This window comes from Cetorhinus maximus, chromosome 35 (genome assembly GCF_964194155.1).
Source record: "Cetorhinus maximus chromosome 35, sCetMax3.hap1.1, whole genome shotgun sequence".
Classification (NCBI taxonomy): domain Eukaryota; kingdom Metazoa; phylum Chordata; class Chondrichthyes; order Lamniformes; family Cetorhinidae; genus Cetorhinus; species Cetorhinus maximus.
In genome coordinates, this window is record NC_135913.1 from 4,627,999 (window position 1) to 4,649,410 (window position 21,412).

At 60.5% G+C, this 21,412-nt stretch overlaps 1 protein-coding gene across 2 annotated transcripts in view; it reads right to left on the minus strand.

Annotated features, from left to right (window-relative positions):
- The window catches only part of LOC144672020 (aspartoacylase-like), a 30,819-nt gene extending 10,576 nt beyond the window's left edge, over positions 1-20,243 (minus strand). For both annotated transcript variants that reach the window (XM_078533961.1, XM_078533962.1), the window contains exons 1-2: positions 20,004-20,243; positions 15,338-15,533 (exon numbers count right to left, since the gene is read on the minus strand). In XM_078533961.1, the coding sequence (XP_078390087.1) occupies positions 15,338-15,533; positions 20,004-20,242 (435 nt within the window). In that variant the 5' untranslated portion in view covers position 20,243. The remainder of the gene's footprint in view (positions 1-15,337; positions 15,534-20,003) is intronic.
- Between the last annotated feature and the right edge of the window lie 1,169 nt (positions 20,244-21,412).

The following is a 21,412-nucleotide window of genomic DNA, read 5'->3' on the forward strand; positions in this document are numbered from 1 at the left end:
GAGAAAGTGGGATGTGTGGGGGAGGGTGCCGGGTGTGTCTGGGGGTGGGAGAGGATGTGTGTGAGGGAAGCATTGTGGGTGTGTGAGGGGGCGAGGGGGGTGGGTGATGGAAGCAGGGGTCTGTGTGGGGGAGGGAGAGGGTGATGTGTGAGGGAGGGAGAGTGGGTATGCGGGGGAGGGAGGGGGGTGTGGGAAGGAGAGGGGGGGTGTGTCAGAGGGAGAGGGGGTTGTGTTGGGGAGGGAGAATCGGGGTGTGGGGGAGGGAGAAGGGGAGTGTGGGGAATGGTGGGGTGTGTGAGAGAGGGAGAGGGAGGCGTGTGAGGGTGGGAGAAAGGAGTGTGTGGGGGAGCGAGAGTGGGGTGTGTGAGGGATGGAGAGGTGGGTGTGTGAGAGAGTGAGAGGGGTGTGTTTAGGGCAGGCAGAGGTGGGTGTGTGTGAGGGAGGTACAAGTGGGTGTGTGAGGGAGAGAGAGGGGTGTGTGGGGCGGAGATGGAGAGGGGGGCTTGTGTGAGGGTGCGACGGGGTGTGTGAGAGAGTGAGAGGGGGATGTGTGTGGTGGAGAGTGGGGGTTGTGTGGAGGAGCGTGTGGGCGTTGTGTGGTCGAGGTAGAGGGTGGTGTGTGCGGGTGGGATAGGGGGTGTGTGTGGGGGGGGAGGCGGGTTGCGGTTGAGGGTGTGTGTGTGTTTGTGATGGCGCGGCTTATGTGGGGGACGTAAGGGGTGCGTGTGGGAGGGAGGGGTGTTTGGTAGGGTGGGAGGGCGGTGTGTGGGGGAGGGAGAGTGGCATGTGTGGGGGAGAGAGGTGTGTGTCTGGTGGAGGGAGGGAGTGTGTGTGTGGGATGGTGGGGTGTGTGTGGGGTAGGGAGGGGTGTGTATGGGAGGAAGGGGGGTTTTTTAAGGAGGGAGGGTGGTGTGTGGGGGATGGAGAGGGGTATGTTTGAGGGAGGGAGAGGGGGGTGTGTGGGGGTTGGAGAGGGGCGTGTGTGAGGGAGAGAGAGGGGTTTGTGTAAGAAGGAAGGATAGTGGGTTGTGTGTGAAAGAGGGTGAGGGTGTTGTGTGGTGGAGGGAGAGAGGGGGGTTTGTGATGGAGGGAGAGTGGGGTGTGTGAGGTAGGGAGAGACGGTGTGTGAGGGAGGGTGAGTGTGGAGGTCTGAGGTCGGGAGAGGGTGTGAGAGGGGGAGGGAGAGGGTTGTGTGTGGGGGATGGAGACGACTGAGTGTGGGGGTGGTGAGGGGGGTGTATGGGTCAGGGTGAGGGATGTGTGTATGGGAGGGTGAGGTTGGTTTGGGGGGATGAGTGAGGTGGTTGTGTGGGGGCGGGTGAGGGGCGTGTGTGGGGGATGAAGAGGAGGGTGCGTGGGGGAGGATGAGGGGTATGTGTGAGGGTGGGGTTGTGTGTGGGGGTGGGTGAGGGGGGTTTGTCAGGGAGGGGAAGGGCTGTGTGTGAGGGGGAGGGGGTGTGTTTGAGGGAGCGAGTGGGGGGTGTGTGAGGCAGGGAAAGTGGGTGTGTGAGGGAGGGTGGGGGGTGTGTGTGGGAGGGAGAGGGGGGTTACTGAAAGGTGTAGAGGGGGTGTGTGAGGGAGGGAAAATGGCGTGTGTGAAGGAAATGGGGGGGTGTGAGGGGGAATTGGGGTGTGTATGTTGGGGAGGGAGAGAGGTTTGTGTGAGGGAGGAAGAGGGATGTGTGTGAGGGAGGAGGGGCTGGAGTGTCAGGGAGGGACGTTGTGTGAGGGAGCGAGCGGGGTGTTATGAGTGAGGGAGGGTTGTGTGTGAAGGAGTGAGAGAGGTGTGTGTGGGAGTGAGAACGTGCTGCATCAGGTAGGGAGAGGGGGGTGTGTGAGAGAGTGAGGTGGTTGTGTGAGGGATGGAGAGGGGTTGTGTGAGGGAGGGAGATGGGTGTATGTGGGGGAGGGATAGTCGGGTGTGTGAGAAAGTGAGAGGGGTGTGTGTAGGGGAGGGAGAGGTTGGTGTGTGTGAGGGAGGGGCAAGGGGGTGTGTGAGGGAGGGAGAGGGGTGTATGGGAGGGAGAGGGAGATGGGGGCTTGTGTGAGGGCGCGACAGGGGGTTTGTGAGTGAGGGAGAGGGGGATGTGTGTGGGGCAGTGTTGGGGTTGTGTGGAGGAGGGAGTGGGGGTTGTGTGGTCGAGGTAGAGGGTGGTGTGCGCGGGTGGGATAGGGGCTTGTGTGTGGGGAGTGAGTGGATTGTGTGGGGGAGGGAGGGGTTTGTGGTTGTGGGTGCGAGTGTGTGCGTGGGATGGAGGGTGGTGTGGGGGATGGAGTGTTGTGTGTGGGCGGGAGGGGGATTTGGTATGGAGGGAGGGCGGTGTGTGGGGGTGGGAGAGGGGGCTGTGTGAGGTAGGGAGGGGGGGTGTGTGGGGGAGGGAGAGGGGATTGTGTGTGGGAGGGAGGGAGTGATGCATGAGGGAGAGAGAGTGTGATTTGTGAGGGTGGAAGAGGGAGAGTGTGTGGGGAGGATGTGAAAGTGGGGTGTGTGGGGGAGGGTGCAGGGGGTGCCTGGGGAAGGGAGAGGATGTGTGTGAGGGAAGGAGTGTGGGTGTGTGACGGAGCGAGGGAGGTGTGTGAAGGAAGCAGCGGTATGTGCTGGGGATGGAGAGGGGTTGTGCAGGTTTTGGAGGGGGGTAAGGGAAGGAGAGGGGGTTTGTGAGGAAAGGAGAGGGGTTGTGTGAGGGAGGGAGAGTGGCGTGTGTGTAGGAGCGAAGGGGTTTTTGTGTGGTGGAGTGAGGGGGCGTGTGTGGGGGAGGGCGAGTGTGTGGGTGGGAGCTGTGTGGAGGAGGGAGGGGATGTGTGGAGGAGGGAGGGGGATGTGTGGTGAAGGGAGGGGGGTGTATGGGGGAGGGAGAGAGGGGTGTGTGAGGGAAGGAGAGGGGGTTGTGTGGAGGACGGAGAGGGGAGTGTGAGAGGGTGGTAGAGGGGGGTGTTTGAGGAAGGGAGAGAGGGTGTATGTAGGAGTGAGGGGGTTGTGTGGAGAAGTGAGTGGGCGTGTGTGTGTGGGGGGGTGTTTTGTGGAGGAAGTAGGTGGATGTTTGCGGGTGGGAGAGCGTTTGTGTGGAGGAGGCAGGGGTAGTTGTGTGGAGGAATGAGCGGGGTAAGTGTGGGAGGGGGAGGGGGGCGTGTGAGGGAGGGAGGGCGGTATGTGAGGGAGGGAGTGGTTGTTTGGGGGAGCTATGTGTGTGTAAGGGAGGGATAGGGGTGTGTGTGGAGGAGGGAAAGGGTCTCTGTGAGGGAGCGATAGGGCGGTGTGATGGGAGGAAGAGGGTGTGTGTGTGGGAGGGAGGGCATGTGTGAGAGACGGAGAGGGGGGTGTGGGGGGAGGGAGAGGTTGTTTCGGGGAGGAGAGGGGTGTGTGTGGAGGAGGGAAGGAGTGTGTTTGAAAGAGCGAGAGGGCGGTGTGATGGGAGGGAGAGGGGATGTGTGCGGGAGGGAGGGCGTGTATGAGGGAGGGAGAGGGGGGTGTGTGGGGGAGGGAGAAGAGGTTGTGTGAGGGAGGGAGAGGGGCTTGTGTGGGTAAGGAAATGGGTGTGTGTGTGCCAGGGAGAAGGGTGCATGAGGGATGGAGAGTGGGTTGTGTGAGACAGGTAAAGGAGGGTGTGTGAGGAAAGGAGAGAGTGTGTGCGGGAAGGAGAGGGGTGTGTGTGCTGGATGAAGGGGGTGTGTGAGGGAGGGAGATGGGGTTATGTGATGGAGGGAGAGGATGGTGTGTGGGGGAGGGAGGGGGGTTTGTGCAGGGGAGGGAGATGTTGGTGTGTGGGGGATGGTGAGGGTGTGTGGGAGTGGGAGTGTGGCGTGTGTGGAGAAGGGAGAGGGCGGTGTGTGAAGGAGACAGAGGGGTGTGTGTTGCAGGAGGGAGGGTGATGTTTGTTAAGGAGGGAGAGTGGGGGTGTGGGGGAAGGAGAGGGGGGTGTGTGGGTGAGGGAGGGTGGTGTGTGTGAGGGAGGGAGTGGGGGACCTGTGAGGGAGTGAGTGGAGGATGTTTGAGGGGGAGGGTGATGGGGGTTGTGTGAGGGATGGTGATGGGAGTGTGTGTGGCAGGGAGACGTGGTTGTGTGGCGGTGGGTGAGGGGCATGTGTGGGGGATGGAGAGAGGGGTGCGTGGGGGATGGTGAGGTGTGTGTGCAAGGGAGGGGTTGTGTGTGGGGGAAGGTGTGAAGGGTTTGTCAGGGAGGGATAGGGTTGTGTTGTGAGGGGGAGGGAGTGTGTTTGAGGGGGGAGAGTAGTGTGTGTGTGGAGGAGGTAGAGGGGTGTGTGAGAGGGATGAAGTGGAGTGTGTGTGAGGGAGAGTGGGGTGGAGTGTGAGGGAGGGAGGGTGTGTGTGAGGGAGGGAGAGGGGTATTGTGAGTGAGGGAGAGGGGTGTGTGAGGGAGGGAGAGAGGTGTGTGAGGATGTGAGAGCGTTTTGCGTGAGGAAGGGAGGGGGGGTGTGTGAGGGAGGGGGGTGGGTGTTTGACGGAGGGAGGGGGTTGTGTGAGGGCGGGTGTGGGGGTTGAGTGAGGGAGGGTGAAGGGGTGTGTGAGGGAGAGAGAGCGGGATATTTGGGGGAGGGGGGTGTGTGTTTGTTAGAGGGTGGGGTTTGTGTGGGGGGGATGAGGTGGGTGTGTGCTGGATGGAGAGGCTGTGTGAGTGGGGGAGGACGTGTGTGTGCATGAGGGAGAGGGGTGTATATGAGGAAGGGAGTGGGGGTGAGTGAGAGAGGGAGGGCTGTGTGTAAGGGAGGGGAAGGGGTATGTGTGAGGGAGGGAGTGAGGTATTTGAGGGAGGGAGAGGGTTTGTGTGTGGGAGGGATGGGGGTGTGTGGGGGAGGGAGAGAGGGTGTATGAGGGAGGGAGAGGGGGTGTGTGATGGAGGGAGAGGTGGGTGTGTGAGGGAGGTAGAGGTGTGTGTGTTAAGGAGGGGTGTTTGTGTGATAAAGGGGGTGTGTGAGGGAGCGAGGGCGTGTGTGTGAGGGGCCGTGTTTGGGGGAGGGATGGGGGATTTGTGAGGGAGGGACAGGGGTGTGTGAGGGAGGGAGAGGGATGTTTGAGAGGGAGGGCGAGCTGGGTGTGTGAGGGAGGGAGGGGGTGGTGAGTGGTAGGGGAAGGGGGTGTGAGGGAGGGAGAGGGGGTTTGTGAGGGAGGGAGATGGTGGTGTGTAAGGGTGGAAGGGAGACAGTGTGAGGGAGGGAGTGAGAGGTTGTGTTGGGCGGGTGTGAGGGAGGGAGAGGGTGTGTGTGGGGGAGGGAGAGGTGGGTGTATGGGGGAAGGGAGCGTTGTGTGTGTGGGTGTGGGATAGGGGGTGTGTGAGGGAGGAGAGGCGGGTGTTTGGGGGAGGGAGAGGGGGGTGTGGGGGTTGGAGGTGGGTGTGTGAGAGAGGGAGAGGGAGGTGTGTGAGGGAGGGAGAGTGGGTGTGTGAGGGAGGGAGAGAGGTTATTAGAGGGAGGGGTAGGGGGGGTGTCGGTTGGGAGAGGTGGGTTTGTGAGGGAGGGAGAGGTTGGTGTGTGAGGGTGAGAGGGGGTGTGTGGGTGGTGGGAGAGTGGGTGTGTGTGTGAGGGAGTTGAGGATATCTGAGGGAGGGAGGGGTTGTGTGAGGGAGGGAGAGGGTGTGTGAGGGAGGGAGGGAGGGTGTGTATGCAGGAGGGAAAGGGGTATTGTGAGGGAGGGATAGGGTGGTGTGTGCGGGTGGGAGAGACTGTGTGAGGGAGGGAGTGAGAGGGTGTGTGGGGTGGTGGGAAAGGGGGGTGTGTGAGGGAGTGAGGGGGTTTGTAAGGGAGGGAGTGGGATGTGTGAAGGAGGAAGGGAGGGAGGTGCTGTATGAGGGAGGGAGAGGGTGATTTGTGAGGGAGGGAGAGGGTGCTGTGTGAGGGTGGGAGAGAGAGAGTGTGTGAGGGAGGGAGTGAGAGGGTTTGTGCGGAGGGTGGGAAAGTGGGCTATGTGAGGGAGGGAGAAGGTGTGTCTGGGGGAGGGAGTAGGGTGTGTGGGTTAGGGTGCGGGGGTTGTGTGAGGGAGGGAGAGGATGTGCCTGAGGGAGGGAGTGAGGGTGTGCGAGGGAGCGAGGAGTGTGTGTGAAGGAAGCAGGGGTATTTGCGGGGGAGGGAGAGGGTGATGTGTGGGCAAGGGGTAGGGCGAGGGAAGGAGAGGGGGTGTGTGATGGAGCGAGAGTCGGGTGTGTCGGGGTGGGAGAGGGTGGTGTGTGGATGTGGGAGAGAGGGTGTGTGAGGCAGAAGAGGCGGGTGTTTGGGGGAGGGAGAGGGGGTGTGGGGGTATGAGGGGGTGTGTGAGAGAGGGAGAGGGGGGTGTGTGAGGGAGGGAGAGGGTCTGTGTGGGGGAGTGAGAGGGAGGTTTGTGAGGCAGTGAGCGTTGGGTTTGTGGGGGAGGGAGATTGGTGTGTGTGAGGGCGCGAGTGGGGGGTCTCTGAGGGAAGGAGTGGGGTGTATATGAGGGGGAGGGAGAGAGGGGGTGTGTGTGAGGCACTGAGGGGCGTGTGTTGGGGTGGGAGAGGGGGGTGTGTGTGGGGGAGGGAGGGTGTTTGTGTGAGGGAGAGTGAGTGGGTGTGTGAGGGAGGGAGGTTATGAGAGGGAGGGGTGGGGGGAGAGTGTCCGTATGGAGAGGTGGGTTTGTGAGGGAGGGAGAGGGGTTTATGTGAGGGAGGGAGGGGGTGTGTGAGGGAGGGGGGGTGTGAGGGAGGGAGGGTGGGGGTGTATGAGGGAGGGAGAGGGTGATTTGTGAGGGAGTGAGAGGGCGGTGTGTGAGGGTGGGAGAGAGAGTGTGCGTGAGGGAGGGAGTGAGAGGGTGTGTGGGGAGGGTGGGAAAGTAGGGTTAGTGGAGGAGGGTGTGGGGGGTGTCTGGGGGAGGTAGAGGATGTGTGTGAGGGAAGCAGTGTGGGTGTGTGAGGGAGCGAGGGGGTGGGTGAAGGAAGCAGGGGTCTGTGCGGGGGAGGGAGAGGGTGATGTGTGGGGCAGGGAGAGTGGGTGTGCGGGGGAGGGAGGGAGGTGAGGGAAGGAGAGGGGGGGTGTGTCGGAGGGAATGGGGGTTGAGTTGGGGAGGGAGGATCGGGGTGTGGGGGAGGGAGAAGGGGAGTGTGGGGAATGGTGGAGGTGTGTGAGAGAGGGAGAGGGAGGCGTGTGAGGAAGGGAGAGAAGGGTGTGTGGGGGAGCGAGAGTGGGGTGTGTGAGGGAAGGAGAGGGGGTTGTGTGAGGGAGGGAGAGAAGGTGTGTAAGGGAGGGAGATGGGGGTACGTGGGGAGGGAGAGGTGGGTGTGTGAGAGAGTGAGAGGGGTGTGTGTAGGGGAGGGACAGGTGGGTGTGTGTGAGGGAGGGACAAGGGGGTGTGTGAGGGAGAGAGAGGGCTGTGTTGGGGGGAGATGGAGAGGGGGGTTTGTGTGAGGGTGCGACAGGGGGTGTGTGAGAGAGGGAGAGGGGGATGTGTGTGGGGGTGAATGGGGTGTGTGTGGAGGAGAGAGTGGGCGTTGTTTGGTCGAGGTAGAGGGTGGGTGTGTGCAGGTCGGATAGGGGGTGTATGTGGGGGAGTGAGTGGGATGTGTGGGGGAGGGAGGTGGGTTGTGGTTGAGGGTGTGTGTGTGTGTGATGGAGCAGCGTGTGAGGGGGACGGAAGGGGTGCATGTGGGAGGTAGGGGGGTTTGGTAGGGTGGGAGGGTGGTGTGTGGGGGAGGGAGAGTGGGATGTGTGGGGGAGAGAGGGGTGTGTCTGGTGGAGGGAGGGTGTGTGTGTGGGATGGTGGGGTATGTGTGGGGTGGGGAGGGGTGTGTGTGGGAGGGATGGAGGTTTTTTAGGGAGGGAGGGCGGTGTGTGGGGGACGGAGAGGGGTGTATGTGAGGGAGGGAGAGGGGGGCGTGTGGTGGTTGGAGAGGGGCGTGTTTGAGGGAGGGAGAGGGGGTTGTGTAAGAAGGAAGGAGAGTGGTTTGTGTGTGAGAGAGCGTGAGGGTGTTGTGTGGTGGAGGGAGAGTGGGGTGTGTAGTGGCTAGAGATGGGGTTGTGTGAGGGAGGGAGAGACGGTGTATGGGGGGGAGAGGGAGAGGGGGGTTTGTGTGAGGGTGCGACAGGGGGTTTGTGAGTGAGGGAGAGGGGGATGTGTGTGGGGGAGAGAGGGGGGTGTGTGGTCGAGGGAGTGGGGGTTGTGTGGTCGAGGTAGAGGGTGGTGTGTGCGGGAGGGATAGGGGGATGTGTATGGGGGCGTGAGTGGTTTGTGTGGGGGAGCGAGGGGTTTGTGGTTGAGGGTGCGAGTGTGTGTGTGGGATGGAGTGGGGGTGTGGGGGAGGGAGTGGTATGTGTGGGAGGGAGGGGGGCTGTGTGAGGTAGGGAGAGGGGGGTGTGTGGGGGTGGCAGGGGATGTGTGAGGGAGAGTGGCGTGGGTGAGGGAGGGAGAGGGGATTGTGTGAGGGAGGGTGGGAGGGATGCATGAGGGAGGGAGAGGGTGATTTGTGAGGGTGGGAGAGAGAGTGTGTGTGAGGGAAAGAGTGAGAGTGTGTGTGGGGAGGATGTGAAAGTGGGGTGTGTGGGCGAGGTTGCGGGGTTTGTCTGGGGGAGGGAGAGGATGTGTGTGAGGGAAGGAGTGTGGGTGTGTGAGGGAGTGAGGGATGTGTGTGAAGGAATCAGCGGTCTGTGCTGGGGAGGGAGAGGGTGATGGGGGAGGGAGATTGGTTGTGCGTGGGAGGGAGGGGGTGAGGGAAGGAGAGGGGGGTGTGACGGAGGGAGAGGGGGTTGTGTTGGGGAGGGAGAAGGGGGTGTGGGGGAGGGAGAAGGGGTGTGTAGGGAATGGTGGGCGTGTGTGAGAGAGGAAGAGGGAGGCGTGTGAGGAAGGGAGAGAGGCGTGTGTGGGGGAGTGAGAGTGGGGTGTGTGAGGGAGGGAGATGGGGGTATGCGGGGGAGGGAGAGGCGGGTGTGTGAGAGAGTGAGAGGGGTGTGTGTAGTGGAGGGAGAGGTGGCTGTGTGAGGGAGGTACAAGGGGGTGTGTGAGGGAGGGAGCGGATTGTCTGGGGGGCTGAGGGAGAGGTGGGTTTGTGTTAGGGAGCGACAGGGGGTGTGTGAGAGAGGGAGAGGGGGATGTGTGTGGGGGAGTGAGTGGGTTGTGTGGGGGAGGGAGGGGGGTTTTGGTTGAGGGTGGGTGTGTGTGTGGGATGGAGCGGCGTGTGTGGGGGAGGGAGGGTTGTGTGTGGGAGGGAGGGGGTTTTGGTAGGGTGGGAGGGTGGTGTGTGGGGGAGGGAGAGTGGGATGTGTGGGGGAGAGAGGTGGGGTGTCTGGTGGAGGGAGGTTGTTTGTGTGTGTGATGGAGGGGTGTGTGGGGTACGGAGATTGGGGGGTTTGTGATGGAGGGAGAGTGGTGTTTGTGGGGGATGGAGAGGGGGGTGTGTGAGGGAGGGTGATGCGCTATGTGCAGGAGGGTGGGAGTGGGAGTGTGATGTCGGGAGAGGGTGTGAGAGGGGGAGGAAGAGGGTTGTGTGTGCGGGAGGGAGAGGAGTATGTGTGGGGGAGGGTGACGGGTGTATATGGGGCAGGGAGAGGGTTCTGTGTATACGAGGGTTAGGGTGGTGTGTGGGGAAGAGTGAGGGGGTTGTGTGGGGGAGGGTGAGGGGGTTGCGTGGGGCAGGGAAAGGTGGTTGTGTGGGGGCAGGTGAGGGGCGTGTGTAGGGGATGGAGAGGGGGGTGCGTCGGGGAGGGTTAGGGGTGTGTGTGAAGGTGGGGTTGTGTGTGGGGGAGGATGAGGGGAGTTTGTCAGGGAGGGAGAGTGCTGTGTGTGATAGGGAGGGGTTGTGTTTGAGGGAGGGAGTGGGGGTGTGTGAGGCAGGGAAAGGGGGTGTGTGAGGGAGGTTGACGGGTGTGTGAGGGAGGGGGAGAGGGGGTTTTGAGAGAGGTAGAGGGGGCGTGTGAGGGAGGGAAAGCAGCGTGTGTGATGGAGGGTGGGGGGCTGTGAGGGGGAATTGGGATGTGTATGTGGGGGAGGGAGAGGGTTGTGTGTGAGGGAGAAAGAGGGATGTGTGTGAGGGAGGGAGAGAGGTGTGTGAGGGAGTGAGAACATGGTGCGTGAGAGAGGCAGAGGGGGGTGTGTGAGGGAGGGAGGTGGTTGTTTGAGGGAGAGAGGGGGTTGTTTGAGGGAGGGTGTGGGGGGTGTGTGAGCGAGGGAGAGTGGGTGTGTGAGGGAGGGTGGGAGTGGGAGTGTGAGGTTGGGAGAGGGAGTTAGAAGGGGAGGGAGAGGGTTGTGTGTGGGGGAGGGTGAGGAGTTTGTGTGGTGGAGGGTGAGGGGGTGTATGGGGCAGGGAAAGGGTTGTGAGTATGGGAGGGTTAGTGTGGTGTGTGGGGAAGAGTGAGGGGGTTGTGTGGGGGCGGTTAAGGGGCGTGTGTGAGGGTGGGGTTGTGTATGGCGGATGGTGAGGGGAGTTTGTCAGAGTGGGAGAGGGCTGTGTGTGACGGGGAAGGGGTGTGTTTGAGGAAGGGAGTGGGGGGTGTGTGAGGCAGGGAAAGGTTGTGTGTGAGGGAGGTTAACGGGTGTGTGAGGGAGTGAGAGGGGGGATTTTGAGAGAGGTAGATGGGGTGTGTGAGGGAGGGAAAGCGGCGTGTGTGAGGGAGGGTGGAGGGCGTGTGAGGGGGAATTGTGGTGTGTATGTGCGGGAGGGAGAGGGTTGTGTGTGAGTGAGGAAGAGGGATGTGTGTGAGGGAGGGTCGAGTGGAGTGTGAGGGAGGCAGGGTGTGTGTGAAGGAGGGAGAGGGGGATATGAGCGAGGGAGAGGTGTGTGTGAGGGAGGGAGAGATGTGTGTGAGGGTGTGAGAATGTGGTGTGTGAGGGAGGGAGAGGGGGGTGTGTGAGGGAGGGAGGTGGTTGTGTGAGGGAGAGAGGGGGTTGTGTGAGGGAGGGTGTGGGTGTAGTGTGAGGAAGGGAGAGAGGGTGTGTGAGGGAGGAAGATGGGGGTATGAGGGGGAAGGAGAGGCGGGTGTGTGAGAGAGTGAGAGAGGTGTATATAGGGGAGGGAGAGGTGGGTGTGTGTGAGGGAGCGACAGGGGGTGTGTGAGTGAGGGAGAGGGGGATGTGTGTGGGGGAGAGTGGGGTGTGTGTGCAGGAGGGAGTGGGGGTTGTGTGGTCGAGGTAGAGGGTGGTGTGTGCTGGTGGGATAGGGGGGTGTGTGGGGGGGAGTGAGTGGGTTGGCTGGGGGAGGGAGGTGGTTTGTGGGAGGGAGGGGGGTTTGGTAGGGTGGAAGGGTGGTGTGTAGGGGAGGGAGAGTGGGATGTGTGGGGGAGAGAGGGGGTGTTTGTTGGCGGGGGTGTGTGTGTGTGTGGGATGGAGGGGTGTGTGTGGGGTAGGGTGGGGTGTGTGTGGGATGGAGGGGGGTTTTGTATGGAGGGAGGGCGGTGTGTGGGGGAGGGAGAGTGACCTGTGTGAGGTAGGGAGAGGGGGTTGAGTGGGGGAGGCAGGGGATGAGTGAGGGAGGGAGAGGGGGGTGTATGAGGCACGGAGAGGGGTGTGTGTGAGGGAGGGAGAGGGGGATGTGTGTGTGGGTGGGAGAGGGGCATGTGTGAGAGTGGGAGAGGCGGTTGTGTGAGAAGGAAGGGGAGTGGGTTGTGTGTGAGAGAGAGTGAATGGTGTTGTGTGGGGGCCGGAGAGAGGGTGGTTTGTGATGGAGGGAGAGTGGGGTGTGTGGGGGATGGAGAGGGGGAGGTGTGAGGGAGGGAGAGGCGGTGTGTGAGGGAGGGTGGGAGTGGGAGTGTGAGGTCGGGAGAGGGTGTGAGAGGTGGAGGGAGAGGGTTGTGTGTGGGGGAGGAAGACGAGTGTGTGTGGGGGAGGGGGAGGGGGGTGTATGGGGCAGGGAGAGGGGTTTATGTATGGGAGGGTTAGGGTGTGTGTGGGGAAGAGTGAGTGCGTTGTGTGGCGGAAGATGACGGGGGGCTGTGGGGCAGGGAAAGGTGGTTGTGTGGGGGCAGGTGAGGGGCTTGTGTGGGGGATGGTGAGGGGGGTTCATGGGGGAGGGTGAGGGGTGTGAGTGAGGGTGGGTTTGTGTGTGGGGGAGGATGAGGGGAGTTTGTCAGGGAGGGAGAGGGCTGTGTGTGAGGGGAGAGGGGGTGTGATTGAGGGAGGGAGTGGGGGGTGTGTGAGGCAGGGAAAAGGGGTGTGTGTGGGAGGGTGGGGGGTGTGTATGGGGGGAGAGGGGCGTGTATGTTGGGGAGCGAGAGGAGAGTGTGTGAGGGAGGAAGAGAGATGTGTGTGAGGGAGGGTGGGGTGGAGTGTGAGGGAGCGAGGGTGTGTGTGAGGGAGGGTGAGGGGTGTTGTGAATGAGGGAGAGGGGTGTGTGAGGGAGGGAGAGAGGTGTGTGAGGGAGTGAGAACATGGTGCATGAGGTAGGGAGAGGGTGGTCTGTGAGGGAGGGTGAGGGGTTGTGTGAGGGAGAGAGGGCGAGATATGTGGTGTAGGGGATGTGTGTTTGTTATAGGGTGGGGTGTGTGTGGGGGCTGAGGTGTGTGTGTGAGGGATGGAAGTGTTGTGTAAGAGAGTGTGTGTGTGCGGAAGGGAGGGGAGATGTGAGGAAGGGTGGGGGGCTGTGTGAGAGAGATAGGGGTGTGTGTAAGGGTGGGGGAGGGGTATGTGTGAGGGAGGGAGTGGGGTATTTGAGGGAGGGAGAGGGTTTGTTTGTGGGAGGGATGGGGTTGTGTGGGGGAGGGAGGGAGGGCTGTATGAGGGATGAAGAGGAGGTGTGTGAGGGAGGGAGTGGTGGGTGTGTGAGGGATGTAGAGGCGTGTGTGTTAAGGAGGGGGATTTGTATGATAGAGGTGTGTGTGTGAGGGAAGGAGGGGGTTGTGTGAGGGGGTGCTGTTTGGGGGAGGGATAGGGGGATTTGTGAGGGAGGGAGAGGGGTGTGTGAGGGAGGGAGAGGGGTGTTTGAGAGGAAGGGAGAGTTGGTTGTGTGAGGGAGGGAGAGGGGTGTGTGGGATAGGGAATGGTGTGAGGGAGGGAGAGGGGCTGTGTGGGGGAGGGAGAGGGAGGTTTGTGAGGGAGGGAAAGGGGCTCTGTGAGTGTGGGAGAGGGGTGTGTGTCAGGAAGGTAGTGGGTGCGTGTGAGGGGGAGAGGGGGTGTGTGCGGGGGAGGGAGAGGGGGTGTGTGAGGGAGGAAGAGGCGTGTGTGTGAGGGAGGGTGTGGTGGAGTCTGTGGGAGAGGGGTGTGTGAAGGTGGGAGAGGGGAGTGTGAGGCACTGAACATGTGGTGCGTGAGGGAGGATGAGGGGGGGTGTGAGGGAGGTAGCTGGGTGTGTGAGGGTGTGGGCGGGTTTTGTGAGGCAGGGAGAGGGGGTTGCGTGAGGGAGGGAAATGGGGGTCTCTGAGGGTGGGAGGGAGGTTGTGCGGGAGGGCGAGGGTGGTTTTTGAGGGAGGGAGAGGTGGATATGTGGGGAGTTAGAGGGGGTTTGTGTGGGATGGCGGGGCTGTGTGAATGGGGGACTGGGTGTGTGTGGGGAAGGGTGACGGGGGTATTTGTGGGGGAGGGAGAGGGAGGTGTGTGAGTGAGGGAGGGGCTGTGTGAGTGAGGGAGGGGGTGTGTGTGTGGGAGGGAGAGGAGTGTACGTGTGGAAGGGAGTGGGGGTGTGTGAGGGAAGGAGGGGGGTTTATGAAGGAGGGGGAGGGGTTATGAGGTGGAGGGTGGGGAGATGAGTGAGGGAGGGAGTAGCGTATGTGAGTGAGGGAGAGGTGGTGTGTGTTGGAGGGATGGGGGTGTGCGGGGAGGGAGAGGGGCTGTTTGAGGGAGGGAGTGGTGGGTGTGTATGGGTGGGGGTGTGTGAGGGGGTGGTGGTTGGGGGAGGGATAGAGAGATTTGTGAGGGAGGGAGAAGGGGTGTGTGAGGGAGGGAGAGGGCTGTGTGTGAGGGAGGGAGAGGTAGGTGTGCGAGGGAGGTAGTGGGGTGTTTGTGAAGGAGCGGAGTTTGTGTGATAGAGGGAGGTCTGTGAGGGAGGAGGGTGTGTTTGTGAGGGAGTGAGGATTGTGTCTGAGGGAGAGGGGTTTGTGTGAAGGAGGGAGGGGTGTGTGTGAGGAGGCAGTGTTTGTGGAGGTTATAGGGGGATTTCTGAGGGAGGGTGAGGGGGTGTGTGAGGGAGCGAGAGGGGTGTTTGTGAGGGAGGGAGAGGTGGGTGTGTGAAGGAGGGCATTTCGTGTGATAGAGGGAGGGTTGAGAGGGAGGAGGGTGTGCGTGTGAGGGATGGAGGGTTGTGTGTGAGGGAGAGGGGTGTCTGTGAGGGAGGGAGGGTTGTGTTTGAGGGAGAGGGGTGTGTGTGAGGGATGGTGTGGTTTGTGTGAGGGAGGGCGAGGGGTGGGGAGGGACAGTGGGTGTGTGAGGGAGGGAGATGGGGGTATGTGGGGGAGTGAGTGGGCGGTGTGTGGGGGAGGGAGAGGGGGTATGTGGGGTAATGAGAGGGGCTGGGTGAGGGAGGGAGGCATTTGTTTGAGGGAGGGAGTTGGGTGTGTGAGGGAGGGAGAGAGGGCGTGTGGAGGAGGGGGAGTAGAGTGTGTTAGGGTGGTGGAGGGGATGTGTGTGGATATAGGGGCTGTGAGGAGTTTGGGGGCTGTGAGAGAGGGAAGTTGTGTGTGGGGGAGGGAGAGGTGTGTGTGAGGGAGTGGGCTGTGAGGGGCAGGGGGCTGTGAGGTTGAGGGGGCTGTAAGTGGGGGCGGGTGTGTTTAGGGAGTTTGTGGTGTGAGGGGTCAGGGGTTGTGAGGGAGGGGCATTTGATTGTGGGAGGGGTCTGTTGTAGAGGAAGTGGTGTGAGGGAGGGAGTGAGAGAGGGTGTGAGGTAGGGTGAGGTGGTGTGAGGGAGGGCGGGAGAGTGGATGAGAGGGAGGCAGGGGGTGTGAGGGAAGAGGGAGAGTGGCTGTGAGGGAGATAGAGGGCGTGTTAGGGAGGGAGGGGGAATGGGTGTGAATGAGGGAGAGGGGGTGTGAGGAAGTGTGAGAGGGTGTGAGGGAGAGTCAGGGGTTTTGTGGGAATTTGAGGGGGTGTGAGGGCGGAAGGGTGAGCGCGTGTGAGGGAGGGAGACGGGGTGTGAGGGAGGTGGGGTTGTGTGGGAGGGAGAGGGGGCGTGAAGGAGTGTGAGAGGGTGTGAGGGAGGGTGAGGGGTTTTGTGGGAGGGTGACGGTGTGTGAGGGAGGGGGAGGGGGTGTGAGGGAGGGAAGGTAAAGGTGTGTGAGGGAGGTAGAAGGGGTGTGAGGGAGGTTGAGGGGGTGTGAGGGAGGGTGAGGGGGTGTGAGAGAGGGAGGGTGAGGGAGTGTGGGGGAGGTTGAGGGGGTGTGAGGGAGTGAGGCGGTGTGTGAGGGAGGGAGTGGGTGTGAGGGAGTGAGGGGGGCTGTGAGGGAGTGAGGGGATGGGTACCTGTATGTAAGAAGCCAGCTGTGTGCTGAAGTGGTTGGACGATGAATTAAGAATCAGGCAGTCGCCAATATTCGCTGTGGTGTTGTGTAAATCAATGATTAAATCCATCGCTTCGTCCGAGCCGCGCGGACCCAGCAGACAGTTCAGTCTCTTTGCTCTCAGGACCTCGTATGGCAGAGTCTGATCTGAATCAATGCTGAGGCAGCAGGAAAATAAACAGCATCATATGGATAAATAACTGGGATCATATTCAACAGTCCTAAGAGGGTGCCACACTGTCAGAGGGTCAGTACTAAGGGAGTGCCGCACTGTCGGCGGGACAGTACTGAGGGAGTGCTGCACAGCGGATGGTCAGTACTGGGGAAGTGCTGCACAGTTGGATAGTCAGTACTGAGGGAGTTCTGGACTGTCGGAGGGTCAGTACTGAGGGAGTGCCGTACAGTGGGAGGGTCAGTGCTGAGGGAGTGCCACACTGTCAGAAGGTCAGTACTGAGGGAGTGCCATACAGTGGGAGGGTCAGTGCTGAGAGAGTGCTGCACAGTCGGAAGGTCAGTACTGAGGGAGTGCCGTGCTGTCGGAGGGTCAGTAATGAGGGAGTGCCACACAGCGGATGGTCAGTACTGAGGGAGTGCCGCACAGTTGGATGGTCAGTACTGAGGGAGAGCCGCACTGTCGGAGGGTCAGATCTGAGGGAGTGCCGCACTGTCAGAGGGTCAGTACTGAGGAAACACCGCACTTTCGGAGGGTCAGTACTGAGGGAGTGCAACCCTGTCGGAGTGTCAGTACTGAGGGATTGACGCACCGTCGGATGGTCAGTGCTGAGAGAGTGCCGCACTGTAGGAGAGTCAGTACAGAGGGAGTGCTGCATACTCGGAGGGTCAGTACTGAGGGAGTGCCGTGCTGTCGGAGGGTCGGTACTGACGGGGTGCTGCACTGTCGGAGGGGTCAGTACTGAGAGAGTGCCGCGCTGTCGGAGGGTCAGTAATGAGGGAGTGCCGCACAGCGGATGGTCAGTACTGAGGGAGTGCCGCACAGTTGGATGATCAGTACTGAGGGAGTGCCGCAATGTCGGAGGGTCAGATCTGAGGGACTGCCGCACTGTCGGAGGGCCAGTACTGAGGAAACACCGCACTTTCGGAGGGTCAGTACAGAGGGAGTGCTGCACTATCAGTGGGTCAGTACTGAGGGAGTGCAACCCTGTCGGAGGGTCAGTACTGAGGGATTGACACGCTGTCGGACGGTCAGTGCTGAGAGAGTGCCGCACTGTAGGAGAGTCAGTACAGAGGGAGAGCTGCACTGTCGGTGGGTCAGTGCTGAGTGAGTGCCATACACCGGATGGTCAGTACTGAGGGAGTGCCGCACAGTTGGAGGGTCAGTGCTGAGGGAGCACCGCACGGTTGGAGGGTCAGTACTGAGGGAGCGCTACACTGTTGGAGGGTCAGTACTGAGGGAGTGCGACGCTGTCGGAGGGTCAGTACTGAGGGAGTGCTGCACTGTCGGAGGGTCAGTACTGAGGGAGTGCCGCACTGTCGGAGGGTCAGTACTGAGGTAGCACTGCATTGTCCGAGAGTCAGTACTGAGGGAGTGCTACACAGTCAGAGGGTCAATACTGAGGGAGTGCAACCCTGTCAGAGGGTCAGTACTGAGGGAGTGCAACCCTGTCAGAGGGTCAGTACTGAGGGAGTGCAACACTGTCAGAGGGTCAGTACTGAGGGCGTGCCGCACTGTCGGAGGGTCAGTACTGAGGGAGTGCCGCACTGTTGGAGGTTCATTACTCAAGGAGTGCCGCACTGTCGGAGGGTTAGTACTGAGGGAGTGCTGCACTGTCAGAGGGTCAGTACTGAGGGAGTGCCACACAGTGGAGGGTCAGTACTGAGGGAGTGCCGCAATGTCGGAGAGTCAACAATTTGGGAGTGAAGCACTGTCGGAGGGTCAGTACTGAGGTTGCGCTGCACTGTCGGAGGGTCAGTACAGAGGGAGTGCCGCACACCAGATGGTCAGTACTGAGGGAGTGCCGCACAGTTGAATGGTCAGTACTGATGGAGTTCTGCACTGTTGGAGGGTCAGTAATGAGGGAGTGCCACATTGTCAGCGGGTCAGTACTGAGGGAGTGCCGCACTGTCAGAGTGGCAGTACTGAGGGAGAGCTGCACTGTCAGAGGTTCAGTGCTGAGGGAATGCCGCACTGTAGGAGAGTCAGTAAAGAGGGCGCACTGCACTGTCAGTGGGTCAGTGCTGAGGGAACGCAACACTGTCTGAGGGTCAGTATTGAAGGAATGAGGTAGTGTCGGAGGGTCAGTACTGGGGGAGTGCCGCATTGTCGTAGGGTCTGTACTGAGGGAGTGCTGCACTGTTGGAGGGTCAGTGCTGAGGGAGTACCACACAGTCGGACGGTCAGTACTGAGGGAGTGCCGCACTGTCGGAGGGTCAGTACTGAGGGAGTGCCGCATTGTCAGAGGGGCAGTTCTGAGGGAGAGCTGCACTGTCGGAGGTTCAGTGCTGAGGGAGTGCTGCACTGTAGGAGAGTCAGTAAAGAGGGAGCGCTGTACTGTCGGTGGGTCAGTGCTGAGGAACCGCCGCACTGTCAGAGAGTCAGTACTGAGGGAACGCCACACTATCTGAGGGTTAGTATTGAAGGAATGCAGTAGTGTCGGAGGGTCAGTACTGAGGGAGTGCCGCACTGTCGGAGATTCAACACTGTGCGAGTGTAGCACTTTCGGAGGGTCAGTACTGAGGGATTGGTGCACTGTCGGAGGCTCAGTACTGAGGGACTGCCGCACAGTTGGAGGGTCAGTGCTGAGGGAGCACCGCACAGTCAGAGTGTCAGTACTGAGGGAGCGCCGCACTGTCGGACAGTCAGTACTGAGGGAGTGCCACGCGGCTGGAGGGTCAGGACTGAGGGAGTGCCGCACTGTCGGAGGGTCAGTACTGAGGGAGTGCCACACTGTCGGAGGGTCAGTACTGAGGCAGCACTGCACTGGCCGAGAGTCTGTACTGAGGGACTGCTGCACTGTCAGAGGGTCAGTACTGAGGGAGTGCAACAATGTCGGAGGGTCAGTACTGAGGGCGTGCCGCACTGTCGAAGGGTCAGTATTGAGGGACTGCCACACTGTCAGAGGTTCAGTACTGAGGGACTGCCGCACTGTCGGAGGTTCAGTACTCAAGCAGTGCCGCACTGTCCGAGGGTCAGTACTGAGGGAGTGCCGCACTGTCGAAGAGTCAACACTGTGGGAGAGTAGCACTGTCCGAGGGTCAGTAATGAGGGTGTGCTGCACTGTCGGAGGGTCAGTACTGAGGGAGTGCAGCACTGTCGGAGAGACAGTCCTGAGGGAGTGCCACACTATTGGAGAGTAAGTACTGTGGGAGTGCCACACTGTCGGCCGGTCAGTACTGAGGGAGCACTGCACTGACGGAGGGTCAGTACTGAGGGAGTGCCGCACTGTCGGAGGGTCATAGCTGAGGGATTGCCGCCCTGTCGGAGGGTAAATACTGAGGGAGTGCCGCACTATCGGAGGGTCTGTAATGAGGGAGTTCTGCACTGTCGGATGGTCAGTAATGAGGGTGTGCCGCTTTGTTGGAGGGTCAGTACTGAGGGAGTGCCGCACTGTCAGAGGGACAGTACTGTGGGAGCGCTGAACTGTCAGAGGTTCAGTGCTGAGGGAGTGCCGCACTGTAGGAGAGTCAGTAAAGAGGGAGCGCTGCACTGTCGGTGGGTAAGTGCTGAGGGAGCGCCGCACTGTCAGAGAGTCAGTACTGAGGGACTGTTGCACTGTCAGAGGGTCAGTACTGAGAGAGTGCAACCCGGTCGGAGGTTCAGTACTGAGGGCTTGCCGCACTGTCGGAGAGTCAGTACTGAGGGACTGCCGCACTGTCGGAGGTTCAGTACTCAAGGAGTGCCGCACTGTCCGAGGGTCAGTACTGAGGGTGTGCTGCACTGTCGGAGGGTCTGTACTGAGGGAGTGCCAAACACCAGATGGTCAGTACTGAGGGAGTGCCGCACAGTTGGTTGGTCAGTACTGAGGGTGTGCTGCACTGTCGGAGGGTCAGTACTGAGGGAGTGCCACACACCAGATGGTCAGTACTGAGGGAGTGCCGCACAGTTGGATGGTCAGTACTGATGGGGTTCTGCACTGTCGGAGGGTCAGTACTGAGGGAGCGCCGCACTATCGGAAGGTCGGTACTGTGGGAGTGCCACACTGTCGGACGGTCAGTACTGAGGGAGCACTGCACTGACGGAGGGTCAGTACTGAGGGAGTGCCGCACTGTCAGAAGGTCAGTACTGAGAGAGTGCCGCACTTTCGGACGGTCACTAATGAGGGAGTGCCGCACTGTCGGAGGGTCAGTACTGAGGAAGCGCTGCACTGTCGGAGGGTCAGTGCTGAGGGAATGCCGAACTGTCAGAGGGTCAGTTCTGAGGGAGTACCACACTGTCAGAGTGTTATTACTGCGGGATTGCCACACTGTCGGAGGAACAGTACTGAGGGAGCGCTGTACTGTCGGAGGGTCAGTACTGAGGGAGTGCTGCACTGTCGGTGGGTCAGCACTGAGGGAGCGCCGCACTGTTGGAGGGTCTGTACTGAGGGATTGGCGCACTGTTGGAGAGTCAGCACTGAGGGTGGGCCGCACTGTTAGAGTGTCAGTACTGAGGGAGAGCTGTGTAGACTCACTTGAGAAATTCTGGGGTGAAGCATCGATTAAGATCCTGGTCCATGTAACGAACACATCTCTCAACTGCTGCCTCATTGACCAGGAGAGGCATGACTGAGATTGTTGACCGCTTCAGCTCTGAAGGGTTCTTCAGCCAATGGCGGGCCAGGAAGACTCCCGACATCTCATTGCCATGGGTTCCCCCCAGGACTGCAACACGGCTCATGGGGGCGAAGGTCACAGCAGGTACGGAGGTCATGGCGAGAATAAAAAATCGACCAACCAGATCACTGCCCAGTGCAGCACGGAGGGCAATGGACGATCGAGGGAGGAAAAAGGACAATGATCACACTCAAATAAGGTTCACAACACCACCAGGACCGAGCATCCTCAAAGGCACTGCAAGAGGCCATTCAAACTCCTATCTCTGTAACCTCCTCCAGCCCCTACAACCCAACCTATCTCTGTAACTTCCTCCAGCCCCTACAACCCTCCCTATCTCTGTAACCTCCTCCAGCCCCAACAAACCTCCATATATCTGGAACCTCCTCCAGTCTCTACAACCCTCCCTATCTCTGTATCCTCCTCCAGCCCCTACAAAACTCACTATCTCTGTAACCCCCTCCAGATACTACAACACTCATTATGTTGGTAACCTCCCCCAGCCCTTACAACCCTCCCTATCTCTGTAACCTCCTCCATCCCTACAATCTTCACATTCCCTCTATCCTCCTCCAGCCCCTAGAAACCTCCATAAATCTGTAACCTCCTTCTGCCCGTACAACTCTCCCTATCTCTGTATCCTCCTTGAGCTTTTACAAACCTCCCTATCTCTGTTACGTCGTCAAGCACCTACAACACTCCCTATCTCTGTAAACTCCTGCAGCCCTTATAACCCTCCCTATCTCTGTAACCTCCTCCAGCCCCTACATCCCTACTAATGTCTGTAACCTCCTCCAGCCCCGACAACACTCCTTATTTCTGAAACCTCCTCCAGCCCCTACAGCCCTCCATTCCTCTGTAACCACCTCCAGGCCCTACAACCCTCCCTGTCTCTGTATCTTCCCTCAGCCACCACAAACCTCCCTTTCTCTGTAACCCTCATCCAGCCCCTGTAAACCTCCCTATCTCTGAAACTCCTCCAGCCCCTAAACCCTCCTTATCTCTGTAACCTCCCTCTAGTCGTTAAACCTCTCCCTATCCCTGTAACAACCACCAGCCCCTACAACCCACCCTATATCTGTAACATCCTCCAGCCTCTGCAACCCTCCCTATCTCTTTTACCTTCTCCAGCCCCCTATAACACTCCTTAACTCTGTAACAACCTCCAGCTCCTACAAACCTCCCAGAATCTGTAACCTCCTCCAGCCCCTACAACCCTCCCTGTCTCTAACCTGCTCCAGCCTCTGCAACTCTCCCTACCTCTATA